Here is a 14,788-nt window from a genome sequence, read left to right as displayed (position 1 = left end):
CACTTATCGCTATCGGTTTAATTATCGTACACAAACACACATATCATATCAGTATCAGTTCGTAGTGAATTTTCGTAGAAAACTTGTGGAAAATGCAATTTGTGATTTGAATTGAGTGTAGTAAATATGTGACAGGTGGAAAACGAGTGACACGTGCAGGCACCTTAAGTGAAACGGTGAGTTGTGCGGTTAAAGTTTATAAATGTTCGTGCAATGACAGCATTTGCATTAAGCTGTGGGTGTGGATGTGATATGTGTGGGAGTTGTCGTCTACATTTGAGACACTGCGACAGACAGCGGCACCAGAGTGTATATTCTTATCTGTGTGGTGTTCATTTTTTCTGACGCTCTACCCAATACGTATGACTAGTGCTAATGCTAATTAGCTGCAGGTGAAAATGCAAAGCAAGTCTGCAAAAGCCACTGTTGATGTATGTACATACACATGTATTCCTAAAACGTGTGTCTGGCTTTGTGTGTGTGAATAGTATTAAGCCGTTAGGCGTGCTCAAGAAGACTAGTGACACAATTTGCAATCGAAACCCGTTATAGTGACCCGTTTACCTTGTGCCGTTTTGTTGCTGCCTCAAAAAAAGCGAAAACTCTTCTATGCTCACGGGAACGGAACAACAAACAACAATCTTCTGAGATAAATAACAACAACAGGTTAATGTTCATCTCTGGCAGGTACTGACTCTGTCACTCTCTCTCTCTCTCTCTCTCTCTCTCTCTCTATCTTTGTGTTGCTCTCTGTTTTGACAGGAAGCTTTTTGGATGGGGCGCTTTTATTTGACACTCGATCAATCACTCTCAAACTTTCGCAGTGCGAACAAAACTGCACTCAAGACTCGAAACTTGCATTTCCCTCGATTGAAGTTATATTGGGCCTTATCCAAACAAATAAGACAAAAAAAAAACAAATTCAGGTTTATTTACTGGACGCTTGTGTGCGTTTTTTGCATATTTATGAGGCAGGGCAGGCACCTTTCATGGAAAACAGGTTCTTTCTTTTTTTTGGCAGCGGAACATCTTTCACTCTTTCCAAGAACAACTCTCAGACGGTTACAAAATTGACGGAACAAGCGACAAACGCGGTCGCTGGCCTCTGGGCTCAACAAGTTTGCCAAAAAAGAAACCCCGATAGCATCCATTTTGGAAACCAGATACAGATACCGAGAACTACCCATCGATGGTCGCGGCTGCTGGGAAGCGGTTTCAGTTGTTCGCCCAAAGCTCCCCAGATCAAAACGTTTCCCGGTCAAACGGTCAAAGAAAGATACTTCCTCCAGCATAATGCGCAGTTGCTTAACGCTGACGTTACTGCTGATGCTCCTCTGGAGCCCGGCGGAGCCTGCCAGTCTGCTGACCAGCTATCTGCCCGCCTCCATGCAGGCCCTGGCCTACTACATCGACCTGCTGCAGTACGAGCCGCTTTCCAGCACCACCATAGAGCCGCCATTCAACGCAAATGGCTCTGACATGGAAGCCAATGGCGGCAGCTCCACAACACCATTACCCCCCAGGCCCACGCCCACGGCCATCAAACCGAAAACCACAACCCGGCGTCCAGTCGGCTCGGGTTCAGGCTCTGGCTCTGGCTCTGGCTGGTGGCAACCGCCCAGTTGGTGGGAGACACCGCAACGAACTTCAACCACAGAGCGCCCCACCTCAGCTCCCACGCCACCACACAGACCGGCGCTGTTTGCACCCGCCTCAGAGCCGGCACTCGAGGGTCATGCCCTCTTCACTGAAATCGGAGATGATGCGGACTTTGACAAGCTGCCCCTCTCGCTGATACGCGACATTCAGAGCGAGGTGCGTCACGATGACTTTACAAATGATGTCGAATCGCTGGACAACTTCCTGCGCCTATACGACGACAACTATGGGCGGGCGGCCTTTGACTTTGAGTCGGCCATGGACCGCTGGAGCACCACTTCGACGGCGGGCAAAAAGCGGGTGCCGCCCACCAAACCATACGTAGACTTTCTACTGGTCTATGACCTGCTCAAGCGAGACGCGAAGGCAGCCAATCTCAGCAAGTACGAGGGCTACTCCGAGGACCTGCTCGAGCAGCTCTCCGAACTGTCCAACGCCTCGGCGGCCAGGCAGCTGCACACGATGTTCCAGAGAATGCTGGATCGCGGTGACATCCAGCGCAGTGATGTGGTGGCTCGTGTCCAGGGCATTGTCAAAGATCTGGGCAATCCCAATAGTGCCACCTCCAAGGCGCTGTCCTTTATACCGAGCATGCAGTTCTTACCCTAAGCCTAAGCGCAACTAAAACCCATAATAAAGTCGAGGAACCTATTAGCCTCTCCCACACCCCCACACCCTTGCACAATCTCCCTGTTGGCGTTATGAATTTGGATTCCAATTGGGTGGGATTCAACACTCGCATTGCTAAATACTTCCTAAATGACTGTAAGTAAGCATTCTTGCTTCATGCATTACTGGGCAATCAAATATCATCAATTATAATAAATAAGTTGTATAATTTCCTCTGTGGGAACTGCAGCAGCGTCTTCAGCCATAAAGCTTTTACAATATATTTATGTAATGGTTTAAAGTGTCAAAAAACAATTTGATGTTCTCTACAAATATCGATGGAAAAGATATTACATATGTGCACATGTATTATTGGCAATTTGTTGCTGTTTCTACAGTTGTACTCTCCCATCAGCTGCTCTGATGCACACGCAAGTGCCTCTCTCTCTCTCTCGGGCGCTATCTCCCTTCCATTTTGTGGTTGTAACGCTCTCTCCTCTCTCAATGGGTGGTTGGTGTTGGGTTGGTTTTATTTTTGCAAGCGCTTTGTCCGCGCTCTTCCAATTTCATTTCATTTACCGTTTTTCTGCGAGTAGCACCGCAGTACCGCCACGCTCGCGTTTAATCTCGTTTATTCTGTTTGCCGTTTGCCGTTTTTATTCATTAAACGTCAAGTGATGCAAACATTAAATTCGGCGGAGAGGAAAATAAAAAATGCATATCCCCTATGCCTAGCCAACGACATCCGACTTGAAGGTTGAAGTTTGCTTTTCTTCAGTGTGCGATGAAAAGAGGAAGTTATTGATTTGTGAGAAAGTTGCAACCTGCAAGCAAACGGGCAAGGCAACATATTGGCCCAGCCAAAGAAAGTTTACTTTTCTTTCATTTGTTCGTTTGTTCGGCGGCTGTGAATGCTGTGAAGCATCACCGAAATGGAAAACCTTAACTTTGCACGCACGCCGCAATTTCTGCGCAAAGTTATCAACGAGGCGCGCAGGTAAGGGGAAAACAACAATATCCAACACACAGAGAGGTAGAAGGGAGGAAGGTTGGAAAGTCAAGCAACCCACCACCACCGTCAAGAAATCACCACCCAACCGCCAACAGACACACAGACACCCTGTACACACTGTAGGTGGACATCTAGCCTCTCTCTGTGGTTTGTTATGGTCTGGCCTGGTCTGGTCTGCCGTTGTATGCTGCTGCACCTTACAGGTTTTACTTGTTTTCCTTTAAGGCCCGTGCCTCATTCTTGGTGACAGTGGGGGGTTGTAGCAGCAGCAGCTCAGCAGCGTCTTATGTAACTCTAGCCTGCAGACGTCAATTGTTGGCAGTTCGGGGTCCTCCTGAGCCAGGCCTCTGCATTCGCTGCTGTGCCCCTTATGTGCGTCACTTGAGGTGACCGCAAACAAAAGCCAAAGAAAACAAAGACGGAAAGCAGTAAACCAAGACAATTCTCCTTGGGCTAACCAAACATCTTGACACCCTTAGGAAATCTCAACGAAAACTACTCATATTGTGGGGTTAATAAATTTAAATTTCGTTGCAAGTTAGTTTCGAATTTGTATCGCTTGGTTCCATATTAACTTCCTCTATTTTCCCATACATTTTTCACTTTATCAAGTTACTTACTTCGCTTCTACTTTGGTACATCGATTGTGATGCATCACATTAACGCTCGACTCGTGGTGCACAGTTGAAAGCTTTAAAAGAGATTAGTAATAGATTGCACCAAATGCGAAGAGCCTCTCCACAGCTGATTTATGGTATAACAGCTCGCACCCATGGCATGCACTAGAGGGTATTCCATGCCGCATGGAGTACTGTACCCCTTTCCTCTCGACAATCCCAACCTTCCATCCTTTCCATTGTCTTTTTTTTGTGGCATAGCACATACCCATTACCCATAGCCGACGGATATATGTAATTTCGTAGTACATGTACTAGCAGCAACGGGGCCAAGAGGCACTCCCAGCCAGTCCCCCTTCCAACAGTTACTCTTCTTTTCATTTTTTTCGAGGGAAAAAGTCTTTGTTTCGTATTAATAATTTGGCTCCTCTTGACTTTGTCCCCATCTATGTCAATGGGCTCTGTGCGCTATCGAGCCCAAGGCGACAGCTCTTTCCTATACTTATCTGAAAGCTGAATAAAAATATGTGTGGGTGGGTGGGTGTTGCCCCATTTTATATCCTATCTGTGGGGGCGGGGTCGGTGGCATGCTTCTGTTAATGGTGCAGCTTGCGTTGAAGCGTGCCAAGTGGTATGCCACCGATATATGCATATAACACAAATATATTTGAATATTTCTTTGGCAGATGTAGGTACACATATGGAAGTCGTCATTCCCGTCGTCACTTACGTATATAGAACGTGTGATGCATGATTTTCCACACAATTCGAAGGCAAGCAGCATCTCATCTCTGTTTCCTTTCTCTTTCTATCCGCTTCGTAAAATACTGCTGCTACCCTGCACTTAAAAGGTGTTTGGTGTTTGTACAGACATTTTCGAAAGCTGACAAATATTTATTCAATAATTGTAGAGACGTTTTTTAGTGGTTGCATTTAAAAATATTTTTACAACAATTTCAATACAATATTCCTTACCATAATTTACCCCGCTTCAGCGTATGCAAGTTGGAGGCTAATAATAATGCTAATGGGTATCCAATAGGTCCACACACTTCCAACCTCTGTTTTGCTGTGGATGACCTAATTGTGTGGACAATTTGTGATACAAATAAAACTCTTTCTGGGGAGGGATTTAAAAATGAAACTATTACATTTTATCGATCAATGTGAATATGTTTTATGTAAATCGATTTAGCAGCTGCTTGATCATCGATGAGGCATACAGTATGGTGGGATAAAGGCCAAGGTTCCATGTACATTCCCACATTATCAAATTGTTTATGAATTAATTAACGAAACATTCCACAATTAATGTACATATTTTGCTTGCGCTCTTTTGCAGATCGTTTATACACACCGCTCCATCCGCTGGGGGACACCAACCAGAGGAGGCATCAACATCAACACCACGCGACGAAATGGAACTCGCCCACACACTGACGCTCAATGAAGCGGCCATGAAGCAGCTGCCCGAGGCAAAGCGTCCGGTGTTCGAGCTGGAGTGGCTGCGGTACTTGGAGAAGTCGCTGCCCCATGTGGCCAAGCACGAGATCAAGGCCAACCAGAAGAAGTTGGTGCAACAGCTCACCGAGCGCATTCAGGGTGCGCCCGGCCCGCCCATGCGGAAGCTGATTGCCAGCGCACTGGCCACACTCTTCTCGGTGGGCGACACCTTCATGCTCTTTGACACGGTGAATGCCTGCAATGACATACTCAAGAACAAGGATGATTCGCCCAGCTATCTGCCCACCAAGCTGTAAGTTCCTAAATAAATTCCCATTCTGATTCGTATTCTATTCCCTGACTCCGCTTTTCCAGCGCTGCCATTTGCGTCTTGGGCTCGATGTACGAGAAGCTGGGCAGGATGATGGGCAGAACCTATGAGGACACTGTCCAGATCCTTATACGCACCCTGAAGAATGCCGAGTCGCAGGCGCGCATTGAGATCATGCACACCCTGGAGAAGGTGAGCGCCGGCATGGGCACGGCCATTGCCAACGTACACAAGGACATCTACAAGGCGGCCAAGCACTGCCTGCTCGACCGAGTAATGGCGGTGCGAGTGGCAGCCGCCCGTTGCATACTCAAGATGATATACAGTGCCCCGTTCCTCTACCAGACGGAGCTCGAGAGCCTGGGCACGCTCTGCTTTCGCGCATTTGACGGTAGCAACTACGAGGTGCGTTGTGCGGTGGCCCAGCTGCTGGGCACGCTCCTGGCCTACACACAGCAACTAGCGGAGGCTGCCCTAAACAAGAAGGCCAATCAGACGGTTGTCCTGCAGGCGGGCAAGGGCGCCACGCAGCGTCTGGTGTCGCTGGACGAGGCGTTGGGCATTCTGATGTCGGGATTCCTGCGGGGAGGAGCCTCCTTCCTCAAGGGAACCGGAGAGATCATCAAGGGCACCTCCGGAGTGAATCGAGAGGTGCGTGTGGGCGTCACCCATGCGTACGTGGTGTTTGTCCAGTTCATGGGCAGCGTCTGGCTGGAGCGACAGCTGAGCGTGTTCTTGGCCCACGTTCTGGATCTGGTGGCCAATCCAAAGGCGGCTTGCTCCCATGTGGATGCCGTCTACTCGCGCAAGTGCATCAACTTCATTCTGCGCTCGACGATCGGCAAAATGCTGGGGGAGAAGGCCCAGACTGCCGCCTGCAAGGAGCTCATCCATCTGGTGGCCAAGCAGATGAACTCGATCGACTTCAATCCGGAGAACGCCAAGGACTCCAACCAGGAGACACTCTTCAGCCAGCACCTGCTCGTGTGCGCCCTCCAGGAGCTGAGCTCCCTCTTCATTTGCCTCGGCACGACGGCCCAGAATCTGCTGGGGGATCAGTCCCTGCAGACGATCGACGCCACCTGCGCCGTGCTGGTGCATCCGTGCGCCGCCGCTCGACTTGCGGCCGCCTGGTGCCTGCGCTGCTGTTGCGTGGCCGTGCCTAGTCAGATTACGCCACTCATCGATCGCTTCATCGAGTCCATCGAGCAGATGCGCTCCTCCCCCGAGGCAATAGCCGGCTACAGCTGCGCCCTTGCGGCCATTTTGGGCAGCGTGCGCTACTCCCCCCTGGGTATACCCCACACCAAGGGCAAGGTGGTCTTCAACTGTGCCGAGGAGCTGCTGCGCTCCGCCTCCCAGAATAGCCGCATGTCGCTGCACCGCACCCAGGCCGGCTGGCTGTTGATCGGGGCAATCATGACCCTAGGATCCCCGGTCGTCAAGGGTCTGCTGCCGCGCATGCTGCTCCTGTGGCGCAACTCCTTCCCACGCTCCAACAAGGAGCTCGAGTCGGAGAAGGCACGCGGCGACGCCTTCACCTGGCAAGTGACGCTCGAGGGCCGTGCCGGTGCCCTCTCTGTGATGCACAGCTTCCTGCTCAATTGTCCGGAACTGGTCAGCGAGGACATCACCCGACGGCTACTCACTCCCATCGAGAGTGCTCTGGCCATGCTGGTCAAGTGAGTACAAAGCCGATCTCTGTAGGTGCAAGTGATAAATAACTAATAATGTTTCTCCCTGCAGTTTGGCTTCTGTCCTTAAGAGTTATGGCACCCAATTGAAGGCTCCGGCGGCAATGGTTCGTCTACGCCTCTTCGAGACGCTGACGCTGCTGCCGCCGAATGCGTTGGAGGCCTCCTACACGCATCTCCTTCGCATGCTCGTCTCGGAGTTTACGCTTTCTGACAATGCGGCGAACACCACCAACTCTCTGCTGCGCACGCTCTGCCATGGCGATGATTCCATTATACTGGGCACCTGGCTACAGGAGACTAACCATCGCACCATCGAGGATCAGGTGGGTTCTCTGGTACTCTTCCAGGGTTTCTGTAGGGCTTCCTGTAGGATATCAATTCTGTGTTCCTGGTGTGCTAACAAATCTCTTTCCATTGAACCCTTTCTCCCTTACTCTCTGTAATTATGCATTCCCAAAGATGGAGCCCAATCGCAAAGTCGATGGCGAGCATGTAAGTGGATTGCGACAATCGATGCACGCGTTCAATCGTTTGTTTATAGTTTCTTGGATCTCCGTATCCTAATTGTTTTGTTTTGCGTTTCAATTTATCTTTTTGCATGAACACATATTATGCTCCGCCTCAAAGCTTTTCTAACTAATTGCTTTACCAGCAATGGTTTCGCTTCGATATGGAAAGACATCAGTTTTTCCATGTCAGCTCTCTTACCTAGTTGTTCAAAAATAAGTTTAAGATAATTAGTTAAGATCAGTGGAAGGCCCTTCTTGAAACCGATTTAGTACAAAGCTTAGTTTATTGCCAGCTGATCCAAAATGTACGTGACCAAATGCAAGTAAAGCTTAAATGTGGTTTTAGGCGATGCATCGTAGAGCTTTCATGTATGTGAGGATGCGCACTTTGTTCACAAACATGCATATTGGATCATAGATGAGGGCAGAATGAGAGAGACATAGCTGAAAAGCTCAAAGCCCGACTGCCCATCTAAACCGATTTGATATTCTGTTAATCATTGAGATTGTATGAGTGAAATGAGATTGTAAGCGTCACACTTACACATGAATCAGTGAGTCAGATGCATCGACTTAAACCACCTTCAAAATTAAAGCAAAAGATAAGAAGAAACAGAGCGCGAGCGCAGCTTGGTGCTGCTGCTGGGCGACAGCGAACGAAAGCGAAATATCGTGAGAGCTAGAGCGTGTGAGTAGCTTAATGTAAGCGAACGAAGAAAAGGCATTGAATAGATAACGGTTCCGTGTGTATGTATGTATGTATGTATGTATGTAACAATATTCCTCTACAGTGGGCAATGCAATGAGAAAATTAGGTTATAAAATATAGATTTAGGAGCTAATAGCTAGCCTAGTAGCTAGATTAAATTTAATTAATTTAAATTAACAGCTCTCTAACAGAGCCGCTGCCGTGATTTGATTCGGTGTAAAATCGAACGGAAGGAACCAATTATTATCCTTCTTCTTTACTCATTACTCAGCATATAATATTTTGCGTATTTTTTTGTTGAATTTACCCACCGTTTTGGCATCAAAAACTCGTTGACTAATGACCCCCTCTGTTTCTGTTCATTAGCTACAGCCGAACAGTGCGGCTGGTTCGGGAGCCCTGGAGCACGATCCCTGCTGCCTGTACCGCCCCAATTGGTATGCGCATGAAAACAGCGGCGGCAGCAGCAGCAATTCCGGTCATGGCGCTGGAAACTCTGGAGGCAGCGGCTCCGGAAACTTGCAGCTGATCAACAAGGCTCAGCAGTGTCCCGGCCCCCTGCCACTGGGCGTGGCTGTGATCGACATGTCCGTGACGCTGTACGGTACCATCTTCCCGAAGGTGGCGAACAAGCATCGACTGCAGATGCTGGAACACTTTGGCGAGTGCATCAAGCAGGCGAAGAGCAGCCGCCAGGAGGCGGTGCAGATGAACATCTTCACGGCACTGCTGTGTGCGCTGAAGAATCTGACGGACAGCAAGACGAGCCTCGGCCAGGAGGATGTGCGGAGGAGTGCCACAGCCCTAATTGTCGCCTCGCTGACCAGCGCCAACTCCACCATACGATGTGCGGGCGGCGAGGCTCTGGGAAGGCTGGCTCAGGTCGTGGGCGACTCGCACTTTACCGCCGAGTTGGCCCAGAACAGCTTCGACAAGCTCAAGTCAGCGAGGGATGTGGTCACACGCACGGGACACTCGCACGCCCTGGGCTGCCTGCATCGCTATGTGGGCGGCATGGGCTCCTCGCAGCATCTCAGCACCAGCGTGTCCATTCTGCTGGCCCTGGCCCAGGACAGTGCCTCGCCTGTGGTGCAAGTCTGGTCACTGTACGCCCTGGCCCAGATCGCCGACTCCGGCGGTCCCATGTTCCGCGGCTATGTGGAGGCGGCGCTCACGATGTCCCTCAAGCTGCTGCTCAGCGTTCCACATGCCCACGTGGATGTGCACCAGTGTGTGGGCCGTGTGGTCAATGCCCTGATCACCACCGTGGGACCTGAGCTGCAGGGGAATGCTGCCGGAGTCTCTGCCATGCGCGGCTCCTTCCTGTGCTCGGCCGCCCTGCTGCAGGCGCACGCTGATCCCCTGGTGCAGGCCGAGGCGATCGGGTGTCTGCAACAGCTGCATCTGTTCGCCTGCAAATCCCTGCAGCTGGACTCGCTGGTGCCGACGCTGGTCAAGATGCTCGCCAGCAACTACTTTATCCTGCGAAAGGCGGCAGTCTCCTGTCTGCGTCAGCTGGCGCATCGCGAGGCAAAGGAAGTGTGCGAGCTGGCGCTCACCATAACCCCGGAGCAGTGCCCAGACCTGGTGCTCACGGAGTACGGACTGCCGGGGCTGCTCTTCTCGATGCTGGACACCGAAACGGATGCCGAGATGCTGAAGAACATTCACGACACCTTGACCTCCATGCTGCAAATGCTGGCGGCGGATAATCTCAGCTCCTGGCTAAGCCTCTGCAAGAATGTGCTCACGGTGGCCGTGGAAGGAGGCCTGGCCGAGGATAGTCCACCCACAGGGGGAGATCACGTGAACAAGGAGCACACGTCGGGGCAGGAGGAGGAAGACGATGAGGAGGAGGAGTATGCCGACGATGTGACCGAGTACAGGGCAGAGGAGAACACCTCCACGCATCCGGCCGTACAGCCCCGCTGGCCCACGCGCGTCTTCGCCTCCCACTGCGTCCGGCGCATAATCTCCAGTTGCGAGGCCTCCAGTCCTATGCACTTCGACCTGCTGCAAGCCAAGGAGCAGCAGATGATCAAGTCACGCGGCGACTACCTCATCCTTCACCTGGCGGAGCTCATTCGCATGTCCTTCATGGCGGCCACCTCCGACTCGGACCAGCTGCGGCTGGAGGGACTGCGCACCCTGCAGGAGATCATCGATCGCTTCGCCAACGTCCCCGAGCCCGAATTTCCCGGCCATCTGCTGCTCGAACAGTTCCAGGCCCAGGTGGGTGCCGCCCTGCGTCCCGCCTTTGCCACTGACACGCCCTCCCACGTGACGGCAGCCGCCTGTGAGGTGTGCTCCGCGTGGATCGGGTCGGGAGTGGCGAGGGACATCAGCGACCTAAGGCGCGTCCACCAGCTGCTCGTAAGCTCCCTCAGCAAGCTGTACACGAAGACGAACAGCACTCAGCTGTACAACGAGTCCATGGCCACGCTGGAGAAGCTGAGCATTCTCAAGGCCTGGGCCGAGGTCTACATAGTGGCCATGATGGGCAACGGCAAGGCGCCGGCCTCCCTCCTCTCACTACAGTCACAGCAGACGGTCCAGTGCCTAACCGCAGTGGAAGCGGACGGGGAAGTGGATCCGGATCCCACACCCGACAGCCGAGGCGAGAGCCTTCTGGGGCTGGTGCAGCCGGAGCTGCATAATCTGTCCACCCACTGGCTGAACGCCATGAAGGACCACGCCCTGCTGCTGCTGCCGGCCGAGTTTCAGTCGCAGCTGCCGCACGACGGCGGCGCCTTCTACACCACGGACACCATCAACTCCTCGAAGCCGCACTACATGACCAGCTGGCCCCCGCTGCTGTATGCCTCGGCCCTGTGGCTGCGCGACGAGGGCTTTGCCCGGCACCAGGACACGGCCGCCAGCTCATCGGCGGAGTCCAACAACAATCATATAACGCACGGCTCCCTCTCGGCGGACCGCTTCCACATGATATTCGGCATCTGCATGGAGGCCCTGTGCAGCATGCGCAGCTCCGAGAAGCCCAAGAATATTGTCAGCTGCCTGCGATCGCTGCACAGCATCTTCGACTCCACATGGGCGCGCCAGCAGTTGATCAAGAATCGAGCGCTGACCATCGAACTGTGCCACGTGCTGCATCGCCAGATTCTGACGCGCGACGAGCTGCTGGTCCAGCTGCTGTGTGTGGAGATCCTCAAGCAGACCATCCAGGCAGCGCGCGAGGATCTGGACAGCAGGCGGGACGACAACGCCAATGCCGAGGACAGCCTGCAGCTGGGGGAGGACAACTCGATGCAGCCCGGCAGCTCGCATGTGTACGCCGTGCTGGAGGTGTGTCTCTGCCTGTTCGTGCGCCAAATACCGAGCATGAACCCCACTAAGCAGAGTGGTGCGGCGGGCCTGCAGTTGGACTACGCCTACGCCAAGTTCAACTCCACCGCCTCCTTCTTCTCCGTGTTGAGCGACGACAGTGGCCTGCTGGTGGCAAGTGGTCTGCAGTGCGTCGAGCAGCTGCTGGATCTCTGCACGCCACGGGGAGCCCTCACCATACTGCCCACCATCCTGTACATGACCACCAGCATCGTCAAGGAGATAGCCAACAAGTCAGCCATAGACAGCAGCATCTTGGCCAACACCAGTGCCGTGCAGGCAGCACTTCAGTGCCTGCGCTCGGTCTGTGTGCATCGGTGGTCGCGGCAGCCGGACACCGCTGAGGACTGGCAGCAGCTGCTGCAGAGCGCCCTAGCCACGGTCATAGATCTCACGAAGACGGCCGGCGACAACGAGGAGCGCAAGGTGGACGAGGTCACCATGCTGATGGCCATCGCCGTCTTCATTCTCCACACTCCAGCTTCCGTGGTGGCAGCGCCCTCACTGCAGTATCCATGCATCAACCACTTCCGGCAGTGTTTGCAGTCGGAGCATCTGTCGGTCAAGCTGAAATGCATCGAGACCACGCGCTCCATCTTCGCCAAAGCGGAGCTGAAGACCGCCACACCCTACATCCATGCCCTGGCCCCGCGCATCATCGAGTCTCTGTACGCGGAGTCCAGCAAGACGCCGACCAGCGAACTGGAACTTCAAGTCACCCTGGAGAGCATTGTCACAGTGGAGCAGCTGATCGATCTGGCCGAGCCACAGCACCGTAAGTTCCCTCAAATAAGCTCTCAAATAACAGCTGTTTGATCTCTCTCCAATTGGGGCATTCCTGTTTATTCAATCATGGCGAGCTATCGTCTGGGCTGGATCATTTTTTCTTCTGGTTGAAAAAAAAGAATTATTTTTCATGTTTTTGGCATGAACTGCTAGGATCAATACTAACTAATCGTTACAGACCCCTGCCATAGGGAGTTCCTTGCATTTTTAACTATGTACTAGGGCCTGACGATCATTCGTTTATAAAAGAAATTATAACAATATCGCTTTTAATGCGCGTTGGTAGAAAAAATAACTAAATAGATGGAAAGCTTTGAGAACATATTTTTAAATAATTCGTCTGAATTTAGTGTATAGAAACAGTTAGATTTCCGTTCCTCTTATAATTATCAATTTGCTCAATTGACCTTTTATTCTCATTAAACTTTAGTTTTAATTAGTTTCTTTATTGTTTTCTTTATTACGGCTGTAATACGCTTAGGGTGTACACAGAAACGTTTTCGTTTCGCTAGACCTTACATATTTTGTTTTTTAGAACAGGATCACCCTCTGCATAGTGTAAAGCTTGACCTTCCTTTCTCATTTAGTTGACACAAACCCTTGACCGGCATTAGCATTCCATCAACATTTGCATTTGCCGTTAAGCGGCGCCATCTTGTTCTCTCACTCTCCCTCTCTATCTCTCTACTTGAATGCAGCCAAACCAAAAATAATAATATAACAGCACATTGCGAGATAAGAAAAAGAGATTCGGTTATTATATATTTGCTCTCTTCTCTCCGTCTCTTCTCTTTTTAATCAATTCACAAATCATTTAAAACACACAAATTACAAAATCAAAACACAATTAAAACTAAATCCAATTTAAAACCGTTAGGAAACATGAACTTGCTACAAGGTAAATGAAAGAGCACAATCAAAAGAATGCACTTGTTTCATGCCACCCCCTCCACATTGCGTTTCCGAATGGTAAGACAGTTGAGGGGCAGTTTGGGGCTGAGCTCTAAAATGAAATAGTTGGAATATTGCCATCCTGAATATGAATCCTGTCTTTCAGTTCGGAAACACATTGTACTTTAATTGCACACTGAATGTTATTGCACAAACCCATAGAATAGATGATGTGGAACGAATAGCTGTAGATGCTGTACACAGACGGAATCACGCTTTAATTGTTGCATGTTCAATGGTCGTTCGTATTTGTATTGTGGATAGCTGTGGACCCAATGGGGTCGTACTTGTTGCATAGGACAAATGTTCAGTGTCCTCTTCAAGCATTCAAACAATATTAATACCCATTTTCTGGCATATTCACAGACATACAAATGCTGACGTTGCTGGTGCCTGTACTGATTGGTTTCCTGGCCGATCCCAGCCGGCTGAGAGGCGTAGCCAAATACCAGCGACAACTGCACGAGCAGGCCCTGCAATGGCTGCTCAAGATTGGACCGAAATATCCGCAGGAGTTCAAGGCACTGATGGGCCAGACCCCGGAGTTGCGCCAGAAACTGGAGGCAGCCATACGCAGCCAGCAGCAGTCAATTAACATTGCCCAGAAGGCATCGGAAGCCCAGAGGAACGGTCTGCTGGCCAAGCCACAGAAGCCGACCATCAAGCTGAAGACGGACTTTAGCAACTTCCAATGAACATGAACGCGAATCGCCATCAGTTCCAGCTGCTAATGCAATGCTTATTTGTGCTCTATTAGATCTACTTATAGTCTGCTACAGAAATGCTTTGCAATGCAAATTATTAACACGTGCATTCTCCCTGGAGCTGTGCATTTGATCTTTTTTTGGCTATATGTACTCTTACTATAAACAGACACACCACACTAAAACACGCGATGAAAGTACCTACAACTTTATAAATTATATTTGTTAGCTATTATAATGAGTAATATATATACGATGCGATATAAAGTAAATAATAAACTTATAAAGGCAACAACTCCTGCTCCTTCAATGTTTTTCTTCATGTCCTCCTGCATTGGTCTTGCCCTGGATTCCACGTAGGTCTACAGAGGTCGTGGCAAGGTGCAGGGCAAATCATCTAAGAGATGTCTTTCTTT

General features: G+C 50.8%; 2 protein-coding genes across 7 annotated transcripts; both read left to right on the top strand.

Moving 5' to 3' along the window:
• Window positions 1-26: 26 nt before the first annotated feature.
• LOC117585242 (HEAT repeat-containing protein 5B) lies at window positions 27-14,664 on the top strand. 6 transcript variants are annotated; one of them, XM_034274648.1, is made up of 8 exons: window positions 27-176; window positions 5,240-5,653; window positions 5,716-7,353; window positions 7,418-7,691; window positions 7,828-7,860; window positions 8,953-12,706; window positions 13,595-13,615; window positions 14,035-14,664. In XM_034274648.1, the coding sequence occupies exons 2-8, from the start codon at window positions 5,316-5,318 to the stop codon at window positions 14,361-14,363; spliced, it is 6,387 nt and encodes a 2,128-aa protein (XP_034130539.1). In that variant the 5' UTR covers window positions 27-176; window positions 5,240-5,315; the 3' UTR covers window positions 14,364-14,664. The 6 variants fall into 6 exon arrangements, with proteins under 6 accessions (XP_034130539.1, XP_034130535.1, XP_034130537.1 ...); XM_034274644.1 differs by lacking the exon at window positions 27-176 and adding an exon at window positions 3,092-3,265; XM_034274646.1 differs by lacking the exons at window positions 27-176; window positions 7,828-7,860 and adding an exon at window positions 3,092-3,265.
• LOC117585246 lies at window positions 1,073-2,346 on the top strand. Its single transcript, XM_034274659.1, has one exon. It carries the CDS (start codon window positions 1,294-1,296, stop codon window positions 2,266-2,268), a length of 975 nt encoding a protein of 324 aa, XP_034130550.1. The 5' UTR covers window positions 1,073-1,293; the 3' UTR covers window positions 2,269-2,346.
• Window positions 14,665-14,788: the final 124 nt, after the last annotated feature.

This window comes from Drosophila guanche, unplaced genomic scaffold (assembly GCF_900245975.1).
Source record: "Drosophila guanche unplaced genomic scaffold, DGUA_6, whole genome shotgun sequence".
Taxonomy (NCBI): domain Eukaryota; kingdom Metazoa; phylum Arthropoda; class Insecta; order Diptera; family Drosophilidae; genus Drosophila; species Drosophila guanche.
Note: the sequence above shows the minus strand (reverse complement) of the source record. Positions and strands in the feature narration are given on the sequence as shown.

Coding starts and splice junctions, on each gene's coding strand:
- LOC117585246 (XM_034274659.1), top strand. CDS start 1,294: ATGCGCAGTTGCTTAACGCTGACGTTACTGCTGATGCTCCTCTGGAGC.
- LOC117585242 (XM_034274644.1), top strand. CDS start 3,201: ATGGAAAACCTTAACTTTGCACGCACGCCGCAATTTCTGCGCAAAGTT. Junction 7,354..7,417: donor GCTCTGGCCATGCTGGTCAA/GTGAGTACAAAG, acceptor TTCTCCCTGCAG/TTTGGCTTCTGTCCTTAAGA. Junction 7,861..8,952: donor GCAAAGTCGATGGCGAGCAT/GTAAGTGGATTG, acceptor TCTGTTCATTAG/CTACAGCCGAACAGTGCGGC.